This window comes from Ips typographus, linkage group LG12, assembly GCF_016097725.1.
Source record: "Ips typographus isolate SLU linkage group LG12, UJ_Ityp_2.0, whole genome shotgun sequence".
Lineage (NCBI taxonomy): Eukaryota > Metazoa > Arthropoda > Insecta > Coleoptera > Curculionidae > Ips > Ips typographus.
Window position 1 is genome coordinate 1,596,361 of NC_138433.1, and position 17,920 is coordinate 1,614,280.

At 37.7% G+C, this 17,920-nt stretch overlaps 7 protein-coding genes and 1 long non-coding RNA gene across 14 annotated transcripts; 5 read left to right on the forward strand and 3 right to left on the reverse strand.

Moving 5' to 3' along the window:
• Nucleotides 1-526: 526 nt before the first annotated feature.
• l(2)k09913 (transmembrane protein 53-like lethal (2) k09913) lies at nucleotides 527-2,434 on the forward strand. 2 transcript variants are annotated; one of them, XM_081990898.1, is made up of 6 exons: nucleotides 527-722; nucleotides 786-911; nucleotides 1,201-1,470; nucleotides 1,529-1,797; nucleotides 1,855-2,032; nucleotides 2,089-2,434. In XM_081990898.1, the coding sequence occupies exons 2-6, from the start codon at nucleotides 813-815 to the stop codon at nucleotides 2,233-2,235; spliced, it is 963 nt and encodes a 320-aa protein (XP_081847024.1). In that variant the 5' UTR covers nucleotides 527-722; nucleotides 786-812; the 3' UTR covers nucleotides 2,236-2,434. The 2 variants fall into 2 exon arrangements, with proteins under 2 accessions (XP_081847024.1, XP_081847023.1); XM_081990897.1 differs by having other exon boundaries at nucleotides 528-722; nucleotides 811-911.
• A 637-nt stretch (nucleotides 2,435-3,071) lies between these two features.
• LOC145736436 (uncharacterized) lies at nucleotides 3,072-4,267 on the reverse strand. Of its 3 annotated transcripts, none has more exons than XM_081990905.1 (3): nucleotides 4,115-4,267; nucleotides 3,844-4,063; nucleotides 3,072-3,790 (listed from the first exon to the last, which is right to left on the reverse strand). In XM_081990905.1, the coding sequence occupies exons 1-3, from the start codon at nucleotides 4,115-4,117 to the stop codon at nucleotides 3,129-3,131; spliced, it is 885 nt and encodes a 294-aa protein (XP_081847031.1). In that variant the 5' UTR covers nucleotides 4,118-4,267; the 3' UTR covers nucleotides 3,072-3,128. The 3 variants fall into 3 exon arrangements, with proteins under 3 accessions (XP_081847031.1, XP_081847032.1, XP_081847030.1); XM_081990906.1 differs by having other exon boundaries at nucleotides 3,844-4,060; nucleotides 4,115-4,256; XM_081990904.1 differs by having other exon boundaries at nucleotides 3,844-4,069; nucleotides 4,115-4,256.
• Nucleotides 4,268-4,349: 82 nt separating this feature from the next.
• Nucleotides 4,350-7,197, forward strand: LOC145736434 (pre-mRNA-splicing factor 38B-like). 3 transcript variants are annotated; one of them, XM_081990901.1, is made up of 8 exons: nucleotides 4,350-4,531; nucleotides 4,621-4,734; nucleotides 5,619-5,720; nucleotides 5,931-6,081; nucleotides 6,132-6,216; nucleotides 6,336-6,479; nucleotides 6,541-6,686; nucleotides 6,737-7,197. In XM_081990901.1, the coding sequence occupies exons 1-8, from the start codon at nucleotides 4,510-4,512 to the stop codon at nucleotides 6,885-6,887; spliced, it is 915 nt and encodes a 304-aa protein (XP_081847027.1). In that variant the 5' UTR covers nucleotides 4,350-4,509; the 3' UTR covers nucleotides 6,888-7,197. The 3 variants fall into 3 exon arrangements, with proteins under 3 accessions (XP_081847027.1, XP_081847025.1, XP_081847026.1); XM_081990899.1 differs by having other exon boundaries at nucleotides 4,353-4,531; nucleotides 6,731-7,197; XM_081990900.1 differs by having other exon boundaries at nucleotides 4,353-4,531; nucleotides 6,544-6,686; nucleotides 6,731-7,197.
• On the reverse strand, nucleotides 6,980-8,527 carry LOC145736437 (mitochondrial protein C2orf69 homolog). Of its 2 annotated transcripts, none has more exons than XM_081990908.1 (5): nucleotides 8,215-8,527; nucleotides 8,039-8,166; nucleotides 7,705-7,849; nucleotides 7,431-7,653; nucleotides 6,980-7,378 (listed from the first exon to the last, which is right to left on the reverse strand). In XM_081990908.1, exons 1-5 carry the CDS (start codon nucleotides 8,332-8,334, stop codon nucleotides 7,188-7,190), a joined length of 807 nt encoding a protein of 268 aa, XP_081847034.1. In that variant the 5' UTR covers nucleotides 8,335-8,527; the 3' UTR covers nucleotides 6,980-7,187. The 2 variants fall into 2 exon arrangements, with proteins under 2 accessions (XP_081847034.1, XP_081847033.1); XM_081990907.1 differs by having other exon boundaries at nucleotides 7,705-7,879.
• LOC145736431 (potassium channel subfamily K member 15) lies at nucleotides 8,511-9,955 on the forward strand. The gene is made up of 6 exons (XM_081990894.1): nucleotides 8,511-8,828; nucleotides 8,902-9,071; nucleotides 9,126-9,301; nucleotides 9,353-9,503; nucleotides 9,554-9,727; nucleotides 9,783-9,955. Exons 1-6 carry the CDS (start codon nucleotides 8,620-8,622, stop codon nucleotides 9,953-9,955), a joined length of 1,053 nt encoding a protein of 350 aa, XP_081847020.1. The 5' UTR covers nucleotides 8,511-8,619.
• A 483-nt stretch (nucleotides 9,956-10,438) lies between these two features.
• LOC145736427 (transmembrane protein 39A) lies at nucleotides 10,439-12,533 on the forward strand. The gene is made up of 8 exons (XM_081990888.1): nucleotides 10,439-10,780; nucleotides 10,833-10,972; nucleotides 11,030-11,128; nucleotides 11,180-11,411; nucleotides 11,465-11,645; nucleotides 11,693-11,835; nucleotides 11,887-12,096; nucleotides 12,150-12,533. The coding sequence occupies exons 1-8, from the start codon at nucleotides 10,517-10,519 to the stop codon at nucleotides 12,315-12,317; spliced, it is 1,437 nt and encodes a 478-aa protein (XP_081847014.1). The 5' UTR covers nucleotides 10,439-10,516; the 3' UTR covers nucleotides 12,318-12,533.
• Nucleotides 12,534-12,663: 130 nt separating this feature from the next.
• Nucleotides 12,664-17,663, forward strand: Pcl (polycomb protein Pcl). Its single transcript, XM_081990879.1, has 10 exons — nucleotides 12,664-12,961; nucleotides 13,260-13,426; nucleotides 13,479-13,594; nucleotides 13,887-14,033; nucleotides 14,088-14,251; nucleotides 14,309-14,455; nucleotides 14,510-14,878; nucleotides 14,940-15,171; nucleotides 15,230-15,334; nucleotides 16,464-17,663. Exons 2-10 carry the CDS (start codon nucleotides 13,281-13,283, stop codon nucleotides 16,757-16,759), a joined length of 1,722 nt encoding a protein of 573 aa, XP_081847005.1. The 5' UTR covers nucleotides 12,664-12,961; nucleotides 13,260-13,280; the 3' UTR covers nucleotides 16,760-17,663.
• LOC145736451 (uncharacterized) lies at nucleotides 13,592-14,144 on the reverse strand. Its single transcript, XR_014179937.1, has 2 exons — nucleotides 14,004-14,144; nucleotides 13,592-13,934 (listed from the first exon to the last, which is right to left on the reverse strand). It is a non-coding gene; the product is annotated as an uncharacterized LOC145736451 (long non-coding RNA).
• Nucleotides 17,664-17,920: the final 257 nt, after the last annotated feature.

The window sequence follows — 17,920 nt, forward strand, 5'->3', positions numbered from 1 at the left end:
TCGTTGGATTAGGCAGCGCTTGTTTGTCTCGGTTTGTTGCACGGAGATCAAGAGAGAGAGAGAGCAATAATGAAATCTATGTATTGTTTTATTACTCTAGGTCATATACCACGTGACATTTTTCTAACTTTGTATAAAAGCGACACGTGATTACAACTATTAGCATACGATGTTGCCATTTCTGGTGTTTATACAAATTTAAATTATAAATAAGAATATAATATAAAGAATGTTTATCATCATGAGCGTCACATAATAGGGCAGTATAAATTAAAAACTGACCCTTCAATGGAATATTTATTTAACACTTTATTTTCTTCAAGCACTTTTCTAGGGTTTAGCTAAGCAGGGCCACAAATATGCAATTTTGTTCCACCTAAAAATAGGTCAATTCCAGTACGCCTATGCTAGTTAAAATATTTTTACAGGAGTCAAGGTCAGTTGCTCTTTTGTTTATCTGTCTCACTTGCTACTGAATCAGTAAACGTGTCTATCTCTCTCCTACTTGGCGACAAAAGTTTACACGCTCTCAGTGCGTGATCAGCTGTCTGGTTTGCCTTGTCAATTTAAACCATTCCCCCCTCAACAGTCTTTGATTATCATTACAGGCATTCAAACATTGATAAAACAATTATTTACCATTTATCAACAATTAAAGCGTGTTTTAAGTGTAGTAGTCCACGGGGAACGTCACTATTTTGTACGCGTCAAGGTATCTGAAGGTAAGGAAACTGCTGGAAATCCAGATTTAATGCCAGTTAACTTCTGTGTATTGTTATTATTAGATAAAAAGGAAATTAACTTTTGCAGAGATGGCTTTCTCGCATATGGCCCGATTTCTGAGGGAGGGATTCCTACACTTTCAACATCTGAGTAAGGGCCATATGAGAAATCCTCCAAAAATTTTACTGGTGAGTTTTTTAAGTTCAGTGAACAAAGGATTACCTACACACTTAAACAAAGATTACTATAGCTGGTTTGGAATGTATGTGTTAACAATAGCAACATTCTATACATATCTGAAATAGGATTGTTTGTCCATTTTGGGGGCAAGCAAATGACTTCTTCAAATGTTAATAATACCCAATGTGACTTTATGTAAAAAAGCCTAAATTAAAGCACATGTTCAGACAATAGCACAGTGTTATATTAACATACAATTCATACCTAACAGTGAATTACCATCAACTCCTGTTTCAGGGATTCATGATAATGCCAGTAAGGAACATATCTTGCCTGGAAGTGACTAAAAACATGTCACTGCTCTCCAATGAAAAAAAGAACACATCTATAAACGATTTCAAGTTGGAAGACTCCCAGGACAATCCTCTAGTGATCATGTTGGCCTGGATGATGGCTAAGAAAAAACACACCCATAAATATGCAGACATTTGGATCCAAAAGGGTTTTGATGTTCTGTGTGTTACAGTCAATCCTTGGCAATTTCTGTGGCCAGTTAAAGGTACCCAAGTAAGTAGATTTTGTTTTGAGTTAAGTCAAAAGTTACTTAAAAAATTTTTTTTACCAGGTTGTTGCCTCAGATATCCTAAAATTCCTAGAACAGAATCCAACCTATGCTTCTATGGTGCTGTATGGGTTTTCTGTGGGTGGTTATTTATGGGGAGAAGTGATGGTGCAGATGGCACAGGACAAGGAACGTTACCAGCCTTTAATTGACAGGATAGTGGGCCAGGTGTGGGACAGTGCAGCTGACGTCACTGAGATCCACAAAGGGGTACCGGCCGCTGTGTTTCCCCGAAATAAAGTGATGGCAAACGCGTTGAGCAAGTACATTTTGTATGTACTGATTGGATAAGTTTCCTGTATTGTTATACTGAACAAAACATTACGCAGGTATCACATGAAGACTTTCGACAAAGTAGCCACGCGCCATTATATCAGATCAAGTCAAATGTTTCACACTAACATGGTGAGGGCGCCCGCCCTGTTTATGCTCAGCAAAGCTGATCCAATTGGACCAGAAAAATCCAATCAGAGAGTGAGAGAGAATTGGGAGAGTATGGGAATGAAGGTGATAACAATGCAGCAACATAATCTTCTATAAAGTATAGTGTCATTTATTTATAGGTTGATTGGATGGTTTTCGAAAAATCCCCGCATGTGGGCCATTTTAGGAAATACCCTAAAGAGTACATAGCCCAGTTGCACCGTTTTATGGACAATATCAACGTGAAAAAAGACAATCAGGATAGAAAAATACAAGTTAACCAATAAATTTATCAAAAGTAAAGTTTTTAGGTTAAGTGTTCATTGTAAGTGCATTTTTTTTATTATCTTAGGCTGCCGCAGTGATATAATTTTTTAAGTACAGGATGTTTAATTGTTAGTTACATAAGGCGTAATTTTATAATGTAAGCTATTGTTAGAAACGTGTGCAAAAAAAAGTGAATACATTTTGTTATAAAATATTTAATTGCCGCTTATTAATTCTCGTTCATTATCGCCCACTTGCCTGTTATTCTAATTGGTCGATTGATTGTCGTTAGTTTAATTGATTTATTGAAGGTCAACAAAGCAGTTTTGTTTAAAGTTGGAGGCATATGTGACCAATTTTATCAATGATGACTATTAACTAACTAAATAATTTACTGTCTTTTTTTCTAACAAAAACAACAAATTAAAGATTTTGACAGGTGGGTATAACAAAATGGCGTCATTCACTTGCAATTTTGCCCATTTTTTTAAAATAAAAAATACTTACCAACAGACCCTTTTATTACCTCAATTTTGGAACTAGCACACAGTCAATATTAAGAAAATTGAAAATCACAAACTTCCATACCACGACAAAGAAAAAAACATATTTTTCACCCACAAAAAGGCACACGCTGACAGGCGTGTGCAAAATCTGGCAGCCATACTGATTTTGTCATGGCTAGCTTGATTGTCTCATATGGCTGGTTGCCTATACTGCTAAAACAAAGCAATTAGCTGTCTCTGTCCATTTAGCACAGGAGTGAGAGAGTCAACTATAGTTGCTGCCATCTGTCAAACCGACTGGGCCTTTTTGTATGGTAAAGGTAAATGTGTTTAAGAAAAAACTGTACAAACCCCTGCAAAAATACTTTATAAAATAACAGGAAACTTATTATTTACAACTAGAAAAATCAATTTTTATAATAAACCATGGGGTTTTTAGCACTAATGGTATGAATAATGTTTAACAGTATTTCAATGTCTTCAACACAAGTAACCACATTAGGAGATCCCAATAAAATGGCGGGCCGATTCTCAATCACCATTTCATAGAATTCACTCTTGGCATTAAAACTGACAGTCCTTTCCAACACACACTTGTTTGTAAATATAATGGAGGCAATTTTACTGCTCTTTACTACCACTTTAATTTTCCAGGTTGGTGAAGGCAGTTTCATGTTTTTGATGTCTTTTACCAATGAATCAAAGGAATATTTTAGCTTGCCATCACAGGGATGCCTTTGTGGTGCCATTTTCAGGAAGTATGTGGGTTCAGCTGGGATATACTTGATAATAAATTGGGTCTTTTTGGCGGCAGGACCAGCGTATTGCTTTACAGGTGTCATCCATGAAGACATTGTGTCTTGGGATACTTTAAATATTGGTTTCAGACTGGTTGCAACAGGTTTTCTTCCTGGGCGCGTTACCACTTTATTTCCAGTCAAACTTTGAATGTTTAGTTGTTTTTTCTTTAATTTACGGCCGAATCGTGACACAATAATGTTATTCCGCCTTCTCTTTTTCTCAGTTTTTTGTGAACGAAATCTTAAAGCCACTTGCCTAGGAGATAAATCTGACCAAAAATTTTTCTTTACCATTTAGCAATTATTCTCAAGCAAAACCTACCAGTTATGTCCACTTTAGGTAGGGGCACCCGGAGCACTTGATTGTTCAAGCTGCACTCTTCTAATTTAACCTTAGAGGCCGTGTACTTCCCGGATCTTTTTATCACTTTATGTTGGGAATTTTTAGGGCCAAACGCCCAAATCGTTTCTGGCTGGATGCTGTGATGTGAGCAGTTCAAAAACTTTAAAAACTCCTCTTTAGTTAAGCTTGTTACATCCTCCTGAAACTACCGACTACACTTTGTCTTAAAAGCCCATAAAAATACACTTACCATAGCATTTACAGCTTATAATCCATAGCAAAGGCACTTCCGAACTCTTCATAAATTAGTTTTTTCTTATATAGCAGTAATAATTGAAAATATTTAAAAATAAACAAATGTTATTAGGGCTGTGGCAAAGCGTGTAGCGTCCTTTCTGTCAATAGTGTCAAACATCAATTTCCGACTTTTCGAGAAATGTGACGAGTGACATTTTTGTCATTTATCAGATGTAAAATGGTGTTAGCTTCACCTTTGGGGTTTGTGTTTGTGTAGTTTAGTTTCTATTTATTTCGAAATAAATCAAAGCACGACAGTTATACTACAAAGCCAAATTATAGGATCTAACTGCGTTGAGATTTGATGGTGGTTAAGTGCTGATTTGTACTTTTAAGCTGGAACGTGCAATGGATCATAGCGGAGACGAAGGTTTGTTCAGTTTTGATATCACTTGCTTCATCAATATTTTTTCAATTGCCTCAAGGTCCTAACTCCTTACTAACCTTCCTTACTTTCAGATGGAACAGTTGCAAAGAAGCAGAGTAATGTGTTGCCTCTGTATGGCAATGAAAGAACCATGAATTTGAATCCCTTAATACTGACAAACATACAGAGTTCCCACTATTTTAAAGGTGAGTAAGTTTGGTTTGTTGGGGCACAGGAGTATGCAAAAGTCACCTCAAGACATTTACTGGAGGTTGATTGTAACTTCACATAAGTAGGGTTAAGTAAAAGTGGTTCTTTTTATCCACTACCAAAATGCCATCTTGGATCTGACCTATTTCAACATTTCACTTTCAACCTCAATGTGAAAGTTCACAGAGTGAATTGTAAATTCTGTTTTTCGTCGACCGTGTATTAACAATCTTTTTTAATGGAGGATCAGGATACCAAAATTGTTTATTAAGGAGTCCCATTAATGCATGATTTTATTATAGACAACCAAATAGGCTCATAGTATAGTTCCATCCTTCTTTATTTATATTAAACAGAGAGAAACAGATGCAGATTATTTAGTTGACATCCATCATTAATGACAGAACTAACTGTCACTGTCATTGTCCAGGGTGCCAGGGGTGCCTATACAACTAACAATTAGTTTTTTGCTTAATGACCTTTTTATTGCTAAACTCTAATCTAACTAAAATCTAATGATCTCTTCAGCCAGCAAAGCAATTGTGACTCAACTGAGGCAACATTTCTTTTCAGGGAGCAAGCAGAATGAATGTGAGGTCACAATGACCTAATTTAGCAAAACAATAATTGAACCAACTGTCAGATTAAGTTATTATGTCACATTCGCTCTACTGGTCCCTTGGAATGAGAGGAATTAAATAAAAAGAAAAAGTCAGGAATTAATATAATTATTGTTTTATGGGAGATTGCACCAACGTCATTAAGGGCACTCTTTGTGATTTGACTGTGACAGATTATATGCAAAATGTCACAGTCAATTTAAAACCTGGCCTTACATCATTAGTTGGGTTTTGATTGGTTGTTCTTAATTTATTTTCAGTGAACTTGTACGAGTTAAAAACTTACCATGAAGTTGTTGACGAAATATATTTTAAAGTGAGTCACTTGGAGCCATGGGAAAAGGGTTCTAGAAGAACTTCAGGTTAGTCATCTTTTATTTCTATAGCCTCATTCGTTTTCAAGCTCCATGGAGCGAGCAGAGCGTTTTTGATGTCACGATGACGTAATTTAGCAAAAGCATAATTTAACCAACTGTCAAATTACGTCATTGTGACGTCAAAAACGCTCTGCTCGCTCCTCGAAGCTTGAAAACGAATGCGGCCAATGTTGCCTGATTTTTGACTTTTGACAGGTCAAACTGGAATGTGTGGAGGTGTGCGCGGTGTTGGAGCTGGCGGTATTGTTTCCACAGCTTATTGTTTACTGTACAAACTATTCACTTTGAAACTGACCAGAAAACAGCTAAATGGATTGATCACCCACTGTGATTCTCCTTACATTAGGTCTGAATTAACCCCCTTAAATAAACTGTTATATAAAGTGTGTCTTTTAGAGCTCTGGGCTTCATGTACATAAGATACGTCCTACCGCCAAGCGCTCTTCTTGAATGGTATGAAGACTACTTGGAGGACGAAGAGGTGCGTACCTAAAGGTAGAGTGAAGCCTTTCACATTTCTATTTCAGGTCTTTTGCGAGACCAGAACGATTTTGATTTAATGTGCTAGTTTGACGTTTTTAATGTTTGAATGAGTTGCAGGAATTGGATGTCAAAGCTGGCGGTGGCCAGACAATGACCATAGGTCAAATGTTGAGACAGTGGCTGGTTAAATTAGAGTGGTTTTCTACGTTATTTCCCAGAATACCAGTCCCGATTCAACAAAAGATTCAACGGTTTTTAGAGGTGAGTGAAACGGGGTGGGACTTTTCCAATCAGAATCGTGAGTTTTGGACATTTGTTTCAGGAGAGATATCCCCCGCAAGCGGTTCAGGCAGCTCAGGAACGATCTCGTGAGGATACTCGGAGATGTGAGAACAGGGTCGAACAAAGACCAGTACGTGAAGACTTGAGACGGGACTTTTTAAGGGACGACAGGAGGGAGAGAGACAGGTAAATTCATCTACTGTTTTGTGCCGGTTGTCAATCAAATTTAGATTCAGGGAAAACCAGGACAGACACGAGCGTAAACACCACAGGGACAGAAGCAGGAGTCCTAATAGACATAACTACGGCCATCAGGGTGGCGGTAGCAGAGAACGTGGAGGAAAACATCGGGATGAAAGAGACCGACGAGGCAGGGACCGATACTAAACTCGGAAGTTTGTGTGCGTTAGGGGATTGATCTCTTCTATTTGTTTTTCTAAGAATGATTTTTTCCAGTAAAGGGACTTTAAAGGGTTAAACTTTGTATATAATATATTTAGTCTGTTTTAAGCTAGCGTTTATATAGGACCATTAGATTATAAAAACAAATTATTACTAATCAGTTTATGGTTGAACACTTAAGTCCGAATACCTCAGTTTAAGTATTTTGTTGTAGTTTGAAACGATTGTGGACTTCATCCACTTTTTTTTGTAAAGAAGCAATTTTTACCAATAAAACCAGATTACTTAATAAAAAGCATTAATTACTTCAAAATGTTTTGAAATAGTTGGCGGCAACGTCTCAAAATGCACTATCCTGTTTAGGTGGCAATTGTGTTTGCGCAGGAAATCCGAAAAGCTTTTTTCTTCTTTTTTAATCCATGGCCGTCGTTCGTCCCTGATTTGATACGGGGTGACGTGCACGTGAACTTTAATCCCTAGAAAAAACAACCTTAAGCGTGGGTCAGTTTACCCTTTAAAGGAACAAACGTAGAAAACACAGTGCAGTCAGCAATGTTTGGTCGTTAATCCAAGTGTTTTTGCTTCCAGAATGTCCACCGTCCAGCCAATACATATCGGTAATCCGACTTATCAAACTCGAAACCTCTTCATCCTTTTTTCCAGTAAAATGGTGAAACTCGTACACAAATTGGTTGAGAACCACACAGCCTTTACTAAACCCAACCAGTTTCAAGCCAAGACCCGAATAGTCCTGTCAAAAAAGTGTCAATAAAAAACTACATTTGCTATTGTATATTTGAACCTGTTTGTTTTCCAGCCTTTGGAAAACTGTCTTTAGGAGCCGACTCAAATGTCTTAGGGCGTTGTAGTTGTCTGTGTGATCAGGCACTCCAAGATCATTGCTTTGCACGAAGTTTTGAAAACAACTGAAGGTTTTGTAACCCATTCTAATGCCATAAAAACAATGTTTTACCAGTCTGTCAAGAAAATATGGTAAGAGTAGATTTTTAAGATTTGGCAACATTGGTAGTTTGTAATTGGTCAAAGCTTGCTGCTTTTTGTCGACCAATCACAAACTATTTAACAGATCTAAAAACTGCTCAATCAAATGTTTGTGTGTCCCTTTATTTTACTACCTGGACGGTTTTACCACCAGAATATAACATTTTGGAAATTTGCCTTGCAGCTTGACGGTAGTATCCTCCAGATTCCATTCCTTGTGACGGTTATTGTCTCGGTGTGCAACCATATTTTCGATATAGTCCTGTCAAGTAATTTCAAACGACGTTCTTTAATTTGGTGGTTTGAGTACCTGGACATCTCCAGGAAAAAACACCGCAACACCTTCGGGTTCCTCCAGGGGACTGGCGTAAACAAGGTCATTTTTTCTGTCTTCAAAACCCTCCACGTCCGGGAATCGTCGTGGATTCATTTCACCATAAAACCTGCTACTCCATTTCAGGTAGGTCAGTACTGAAAACCGGGCCAACACTGTAAAAGCCACGTTGCCAAGCCTTTGCTAAAAATCTATTTTAACTCCAGTTTATTTAAACTGCTTCATTAAAGGAATTCTAAAAATACAATCTGTTTAGTCAATTTAATGAAAGTAAAGGAAACGCGGGTTTCTTCACTTGTCGTTATAGTTTCCAACGAGTAAACGGGGTCTAAAAATAATCCTCCATCTGTTTTATATCAATTTTGTGTATTTAAAAGAAAAATGGAAAATTCTAGAAGGGGTGCAAGAAGTATATCGCGCTCCAGAACACCTACAAGACACGGCATGGCTAATAGACGAAAAAATCGTGAAAAAGTGAAAGACTGTTGTCGAAAAATGGTGGCGTTTATGTGCACCCAAGTGGGTGTTGGGGCCCTTATTATAGGCTACACTATAATAGGGGCTGTCGGTTTTATGCACATTGAGACCGGGTAATTTTATTTCTGTTCTCGTTTTTTATTTGAATTTTTCAACACATTCAGAAATAAAAATACCAGTTTTCAGTGTGGAAAACACAGAAATCCGGCAAGTTTCCTTGTTGCGAAACGAAACGGTAAAAAAACTATTTGTGAAAGTGCTTGAGAATAACATTTTCGATCGCAGACAGTTCAGGATTGCTATGAACGGAGTACTGAAGGGGCACCAAATGGAAGTTGTTAAAATATTCAAACATGGTAACACTAAAAGTTTTCCAAACCGCAAAATGCTCATTTATAAAACACTTTAAGGATATGAGGAACGTCCAGTGGAAGAAGTCTGGAGCTTCCCAGCCGCTTTAATGTTTTGCCTGAGTATTATTACCATGGTGGGCTATGGAAATATGGTCCCTAAAACTAAAGAAGGCAAAATACTAACCATGGTTTATGCCTTATTTGGTATACCTTTGTACATCCTTTACTTTATGGTAGTTAAACATTAAAATTTGAAAAGGTATGCTGATAGATTGAATTTACAGAACATGGGTAAAATATTAGCAGGGAGTTTCAAGTGGATTTACCGAAGAATTTACGAGTGTTCAACCGAAAGGGACGAAACTAGCTCCCGTAAAAAGATCATAGTGCCTAGCACTGCATGTTTATGGGTTATTTTCGCGTATATTTTAACTGGTTTGTGTATGCTCAACTTATCAAAACCATCATTACCACTCACTTTCTAGGTGCCCTAATGTTAAGTGAATGGGAGAAATGGGATTTCCTAGATTCAACCTACTTTTGCGTCACGTCTTTAGGAAAAGTGGGATTTGGGGATTTGGTCCCGGGAGCTGATGTAAACGCGTCAAATCACGGCAACCAAACCAAACTGGTCATCAATTTCGTGTACATTCTATTGGGTAAACCCCCCTGAGCCACCACTTTATTTAATTTACATTTTTACTCCCCTAACAGGGCTGGGTTTGGTGGCAATGTGTTACAACTTAATGAAAGAAGAAATCCGCGTCAAACTAAAGGAAATGAACGAGGACTTTAACCAGTGTTTAGAAGACACTAAAGCGAGGTTTTTAATATGTTGTCGAAAATGTCGCAAAGACAAAAACAACCAGTTTTATGAGGAATATTAAGGAAAGTGGTTTTATACTCTGATAAACAAGTTGTTCACCAATTTGACTAAGGTCGGATGGAAAATATTAAACAAGGATATATGCAAACATGACTGGTTATAGATAAACACTAGAATTACTTAAAATAAAGGAGCCCTACACAAAGTGAAGGATTTAACTTTCTTGACCCAAACAAGTTGCAAGTCACGGTGAATAGGAATTACTGTTCTCATGTATTATAATAACGAAAAAGTTTTTTTTAATATACTACTCTTAACTCACCAAAAAAGCAGTTCTGTTAATATTATTTAATTATAAACAATCTGAGTGAAAATCACCAAAACCAAACTTTAACTAAATTGAGGTTATGTTGTTATTAATTATCATTTCTAAGTTAGAGTATGATTGTCATGTGACCGCTCTATGAATTGAATAACTTCCTGTAACGTGACCAATGATAGATGACAATATAACACCTAACCTAATTTGTGAGGTTATAATTTTAGTTGTTTATTGTAGTTTTTACTTTTTCCTCAAATTGAAATACCTAAATAAGTAAAACAGGGAATTTTTAACTGAAACATGTCTCCGGCTACCCGGCGATTATCCCGTACCGGTCGTATGACCTCGCACGCTGACGGCTTAAACACCCCCAGGGGACCGCAGACAACAATAGAGCCACCCAGTTTCCCCAAACATTTTCCATTTCCCAGTTCCAATTCGATGAGCGATCTGTACTTTGATTTTCTGCTGGCCGTGTACGCGTCAGTGGGGGCCGGATTGCAGTTTTTGTATTTGTACCGTTCAGTTTGGTGGCTGGAGAACAGCTACACAAGAACCACAATGGTAGTAGATTCTAGTTGATTGTTTAAAAGTAGTTTGAAATGTAGGGTTTTAGAATTTCTACTTGATTGACCCCAATTTGGTGGTGTTGATTGTTGTGGTTTTTTTAAGACGTCTTTACTATCAGGTTGGCTGCAAGCTAATTTCTAAACTTTACTCTAATAAAACTGAAGAGGATTTGAATTGTTTTTCTAGGTGAGTATGTATACTTTCTTTAGTTAATTTATGAGTATACTAGTAAATTTATTACAGATGTACTTTATTTTTATTTTATGCCATGATAATTGGAGTATTAGCCACTATAGTACTGGGCAATAGGGGCAAAATGGATGTGGTATATTTGTTTTATCCGTAAGTGCCACTCAACCAGTTAAAATTTCACTAATAAAATTCAACTTATAGCTTTACACTGTACATTCCAATTTTTGGCTTTAAAATCCAACCATTTTTTGAAGTGAGTAATTGGTGTTCTAATAGCATTCACCCAATACACGCTTGCAGTTCAAATCCGATTGAAATTCGTAAAGAATGCGAACTATTGAAATGTAATTTACTGGATCGGTTACGGCAAATTTTTTTTACGGCTTCCGTTAATGCTTATTATGGTAGTTTCATTCCTTGTTGCTTTTCACAGGTCAATATAGTAACACAAATTGAGTTTCCTGTCTTAACTATGGTGCATTCCAGCCTGAGCTGGTCTATGACAGATGGTGGAACATTGAGCATGGTGTTTTTATCTTTCTTGGCAGTATTTTTTTCTCTTTCTCCCACATGATCCCTTTATGGTACTGTGACATTTTACACAAGGCCGTATTGCATTCGGGTAGTTGGGAAAGGTTGGATAATGACTGTGACGCGTCAGCTTTAGGTATGTTGAGTCAATCAGCTGACACTTGGCTGAATTTTAATTCGTAGCGGCGGCAACCACCATCCATGAGTGGAGGGATGACGCTTTGTGGTTTACCGACTCGATAGTCAAGTGCAATAAAATGATTTGGCGTGCCAAAGGTCCCTGCAACTGTATTATTCCAGGGGATAAGTCGTTTTCTTGGGGTTATGTTAGTTTTTAACTTTTACTGTTTTTTGTTTGTTAAGTGAATGTTTTACAGCAACTGTTTATTGTACCTTGGTACCCAATAAGTGTGGCAGCCACTATCCAAGCTACTTTAATCCTTTATCAAATTCACTGTTTATTGCACGCAGATTACTGGTATCGGATAATAACTTTGGGTATTATGTGTATGTTTAACTATTACGCATTCTTCAAACTGTTGAGAGATTCTATGATTGGCTACAGAACCTACACCACTGACGATAATGTAAGTGTAGCGCAGTAAATGTGGTTAATTAGTAACTATCGAACACGATACAGGAAGAGGAAAAGGACGATTTTGGTAAACTGGCTTTTGAGGGCTTAATGGGAGGATTACAACAACCATCGCAGACTAGAAAGCCGCACTATAGGCCGACAAAAACCAGAAATGAAGAAATCACCATCCTTACAGCACAAGATGACAGTGCGGAAGCGGACACCAGATGACACGTAGAACCACTAACCTTTTCAAGTTGGCTGATGTATACAAGTACTGGAGTGATAGCATTTGTGGCTGTGATCTACCACATTCATTGGCAAAACTATGTGGAGATGTTCTCTGTTTTGTTTAGTGTGCTGTTTGACGCTCCGTGAATGATTATTAATTTTCAAATGACTGTCAGAATGTTTTTTGTGCATTAAAAAAACCAAATCATGATTAAAGTCTTTAGTTTATTTAAACAAAAAAATTCAGTGGCGTCATAGCAAAAGCGATTGGGTTCTACTATATTGTACCATTTTGATATTTGACAGAAGTTGACAAGTATGATAGGACGCCGTCGGGCCGTAGCGTTTGACGTTGACGTTTAGATAATGCAAAATGTTGTAATGGTCGTTAATTTTCAAAATACCAGTCGAAAAACGGGTGTTTTTCGCATCAAAAAACCCCGGATAATCGAAAATCGGGACGGGAAATCAAACTATGGACCATCCACGATAGGAAACGCCAATATTCGGGGTGGGTTTTTGTGAGAATCGTGCAGTTTTCGGTGTGAAATTGGCGGGAGTCACGTTCGGCTGGCGGTGGTAATGGCCGATATGTTTTTGGTCGTCCAGAAATATCGGTGAAAAACTTTGCTTTCCTAAGATTTGTAAGTTAATTTTCGATTGACACCCATTGGGTTCCTGTCTTAAATTGCGTCTGGCGTTCCTTGCTAGAGTAAACCACTCGATATTTGTCGAAAAAATTGTCGTCAAGGGTGTGATTCTTGTACACCTAGTAGCGATGCTTGTTCAGCTTTTTGTTTGTATAACAAGACGTTTTCCTGTTTGTTAATCTACGTTCTGGACATTGCCCTATGCGGTTAACAAATTAATTTATCACTCACCAGCAAATTCCAGCTGAACATAAAAACAAACTGAAATTTCAGCCTTTTGGTCATATTACAGGTTATAGTCCTGAAGACAACAATGACACCAGTTCAACGAAATGCAAACTGCCAAAGCCCCAAGAAAACCAATGAAAAAGTGACCCCAGATAGCACTACTCAAGCTGAGAAACAGTGCTTAGATTTTTCTAAAGGTTTAGATGTTTTAGCTAAGCAGAAAGATGGAAGGTTAATTGTAATCACTTTTTGTTGGCACTGGTTACAGTAACTTAAGTTTCAGATATTATTTTGGTACATTAGTGGAAGTTGATTCTGTTCGGGCACAATGTTTAGTTAAATATGGTGACAATACACAGCATTGGTCTAGTTTTAAAGATCTGACTAAGCTTAGTACTGGTAAGTGTTTATAATCTACTTATTCATTCAAACTGTGTCAGTGTTTGACCACTCACAAATGGTTCACTGTACTGCTGAGATTTACCATACCATAAATTATCCTGTACCATTGTGGCATGTTATTATTTAAAAATGATAGCAACATAACCTGTACTGGTCACGCCATCTAGAGGGACACTTTTTAAAGACTTGTTTGGAAGTTTTATAAGTGGTACCATACATTCTTCTATGTGGCATGTTCAGTACAACTGTCTTGCTAGTTAATCATTTTTTTTTATCTGTATTATTCCAGGTTTGGAACAGGAAGATCTACTGTGCGTAATATGCAAAAAATCGTCTCCTAAAAGTGATAAAGTTATTCGGGTGTGTGATAGATGCGGCCGGGGCTACCACAAAAAATGCCACCAACCTGAAGTAAATTGCGCTAGTCAAAAAGAAGGTAAAAACTGGTTCACTGCTTGGAATTAAGTAATGTTAGACTGGGTGATTACAGATACGGCCTGGATGTGTAAACGTTGTGTGGAGAGCGATCCAAATAGACTGAGGAAAACGGACTCAAAACCGCCGTTTCGGAGAGACTCCCGAAATTCGACAGGGTCTACAACTCAGGAAACCATCATGCCTTCACCGACAACGCCCAAAGTATTACCTTTTGATGTATGGCAGTGATTGATGTGTAAAAGTGCGGTTTAATGAATATTTTGTGTATTTTAGCTTACCTCGCTCAATTGGGACACATATCACAGAGTAAACAGAGAAAGAACATACTGTTACTACCGTACCAATGGCGAGTGGAATTCAAATTTAAGTGAGACTGATTCACCCTGTCCAAGTCCGGAAATTGGTAAAACGGAATGCAGGGTGAGTGTTTTAATACACAATTTGTGTTTGCAACTGTTTTCGATGATTTAACAGGTAATTCCGCCACCTCCGTTTAACGGAGAAATCATCCATCCCAAAGATAAGTACCTGGGGGCTGGGTGCGCAAAGAAATCGGCGCCCTACAAAAAAATGAGTTTGCAACGTCGCAAAAAGTTGCTGGCGATGACCAATCGTGAACGGGAACGAATTCTGAAACGACCTCGTCGTTTGGTGGCCCAACAGACTGACAGGAAAATAGAGGTTTCCAAAAAAACCTCTCAAGGAGAGGGAAAAATTGAAATGCCTCCAACACCTCCCACGAGCGTGTCTGCTCCCCCCACTCCACCTGCATCAACGGGTGCCGCCTCTTTACAGTCTGATTTCAGCAACGAATTTTCAGAAAATTCCAATCAGACTTCAAAAGTATGTTAACTGTTTAACTGTTTAGGTTTTAGTAGGTTAATTGGCTTAATTTTGCAATCAGACAGTTCCTATCAAAAAACACACCTTACTGGAGTTGGAGTGCAACACTCCGTGCGATTCGAGCGACGAAACGTCATCGAAAAGCACCCTCGACTTAATTATACCGCCACCGAAGGACTTTGAGGGCAAGAACAATCCGTTCCTGGCGTTGCTAAAAGGCGGAGAGGAGCCGAAAAAGAAGAAAAACGGAAAAGACATCACGCTGCCACTGCCTCTTAAGACTGTGATACCTGGTAAGTGAGGGGGGTCGAAAAAAGGGGGAGCGAGTGACTGATGGTTATTGGTTTGCAGGCCAGCCGCTAATGAGACCCACTAAACGGCAGTTGAGCGAAAAGGATATTATTGTAGGACCGAACGGGGAAATCAAAAGGCGGAAACGGCTAAGAAATTTAAAAGGTCAGTTTTTGTTTATTTTAAATTAAAAAAACAGTCGCAGTGTTACACGTAAAACAGAATATTTCAATTAATAAAGTAAGAAAAAAAAATCAAATTAACAGTCAAACCAAGTTTGTTCAGTGGACTTATCGTCCCTAAACACTTTATCAAGGCCTTCATTACGCAACTTTTCTTCTACTTAACAAATCTGGACTTCTACTGTATATTATACTGACACACTGTATTTTTACGTCACTCGATTCAGCTTGTCATGGCCTACTTAAATCTCGATAAGATACATAGTAGCCCTACTGGAAAAAATATGCCACCAGCATGACACTTAATGGTAATGCTGGTTGCATACCCGAGCAAACAACAGCCCACAGGATTAAGTAAAGTGACGTCACAATCTGTTAATATTCTTCTGCTTTGAATATACTGGGGTTTTCATTGACTTTAAATAGTAAAAGATAGTAATAAACTCGTATACAGTGTGTCCGTAAAGTCGCGCATAAATTTTATTAAAAATCAGGGATTTGTTTTCTGTGAAAACGCTCGGACACTTTTTCGGTTTTTTTTTGATAATAAATTCATGTATTCTCCAAAAACAAGTTACGACTGTCAACTTTATTTTTTTAAATGGAAACGTCTATTTTTTATTTCATTTTCGGATTTTGCATCGAATTCGAAGTATAACATAAACTTAATCTAAATATTAACTTATTTTTGGGTCACTCTGCATACATTTATTTATCATCAAAAAAATTGTAATTAAAAAATAAATATTGACGTGTCCGAGCGTTTTCCCAGAAAACAAACCCCTGGGGACACAGTGTATATCTAAAAAAATTTACACGTTTTGTACAGCTCATTGTAGACCACTGTGTATTGCTGTTAACAAGCATAATTTAATGGCGTAGAAAAGGGTTAAGTTGGCGTATGTTGCAATTTATCTGATTTGTGAGTGATTTGTTGCTGCTTTTGACATACAAGGTGTCCAAAATTTAAAATTGGTCATATAGACAGGAAATGAATTTTGAAAGTTATTAAAGAAAAGAGAACAACTCAAATCCTTGTACAGTGGATTTAAATCTTTTTCTCTTCGTACCATTAGTTTCGTATGAAAAAACATTTTGATTTTTCTTTCTAGGTGGTGCTTGCAATAACGTGCGCCGTCTACGTCAACGTCCGGAGAAACCGCCCGAAAAAGAACCAATCAGCGCACCGTCAACCTCTAAGCAGCCCACTCCGAAACCGAGTCCCGTAAAAACGGAACCCGACATCGATCTGGAGGACCTCAAAACATCGGTAAACATGTATTTTGGGGCGGCCAATCGAATCGCAGCAGGCGAACGTTTTGCGGTACTCGCTAGGCGGGTGGCGCCCACCGGTAAAATGGAGTGTCTGATCGAATGGGAGGGGCCGGGCGGTCACGGCATGACTTGATCCACAGTTAGGTTAGGTTTCGTTAGTAGTTGCGTTCGACAATGCAGCTGTCACTTGTCACATAAACTGAAAAAACTGCCATTCAGTCACTGCCCCACCAACCCTCCAGCTCGCTGTTTATTGTTGTTTAATTTATTTAGCGGTTGCCCTCGTATTTGTTTTGTGATGTGAAAATGTTGTTGACTAGTGATAAGTCCGCATGTACGGTGTTTGCGTAATGGTTTGTGATTGGTCGAAAACTAATCAGAAACGTGGTTTACGCAAAAGCAATTATTGCACATGTAGACTTGACGAATTTTAACTACTCTCACATACGAGTAAACTCTATTATGAATTATTATAGCAGTTTAGGCGCGTTTACAAAGTAATTTAAAATTAAGTGTTTTTTTTTCAGTTAGTGTATTAAAGTCCAAAGAAATATATGTGTAAACCTAATTGGCTGACGTCATCCTAAATTAATAAATGTAATACATAACGCGATACGTAGCTTTAATTTGCTTAGAACAGGGTAGGAAAGTCGCGTCGCTAAGTCAATTTTGAGACTTATTGCGTCTGTACAAAAAAAAAAAACAAAATGGCGGTCCTTCTATTAAGAGTAATAAGGGACCTTGCCTAGATAATTTTATCATTTTTTATTAACGAGACTGACTCTACAAAAACGCATCCTTTATTTCTACTATAAAACAAGCAAAAATGTAAATAAAGCTCCCTTGTATTTTGTATATTCTAATTTTTTTCATTTTCCAGTAATTTCCGTTGACTGTAACCATTTTTTTTTGTAATATACATAATAATCTTGTATAGAGACGGAGGAAAATGCGACCTTTTGTAATAATCCCCGCAAACAAACTGTATTTTTTTAAATTAATTTATGTTTACTTTAAATAAAGGCATTACATGTTGATTCACTGGTTTTGGTTCGTTTGTTGATTTGTCAAGAAAACTGCTCTCAAGTAGGGTCTGTATGTTTATACACACTGTATTTTGCTTTTCAATGCCTACAAGAGCCCAAAAGTGCTGTATAAGAGAGATAATAATCGTGGTTGACTAACCCACCAACCAAATAATAAGCACATGACAGTATTTGCGTCAATCAATTAGCTGAAATAGCTTATTAGTCGAAATACGGCATGTCCCCTCTAGTCATATAGTGCTAGTTCA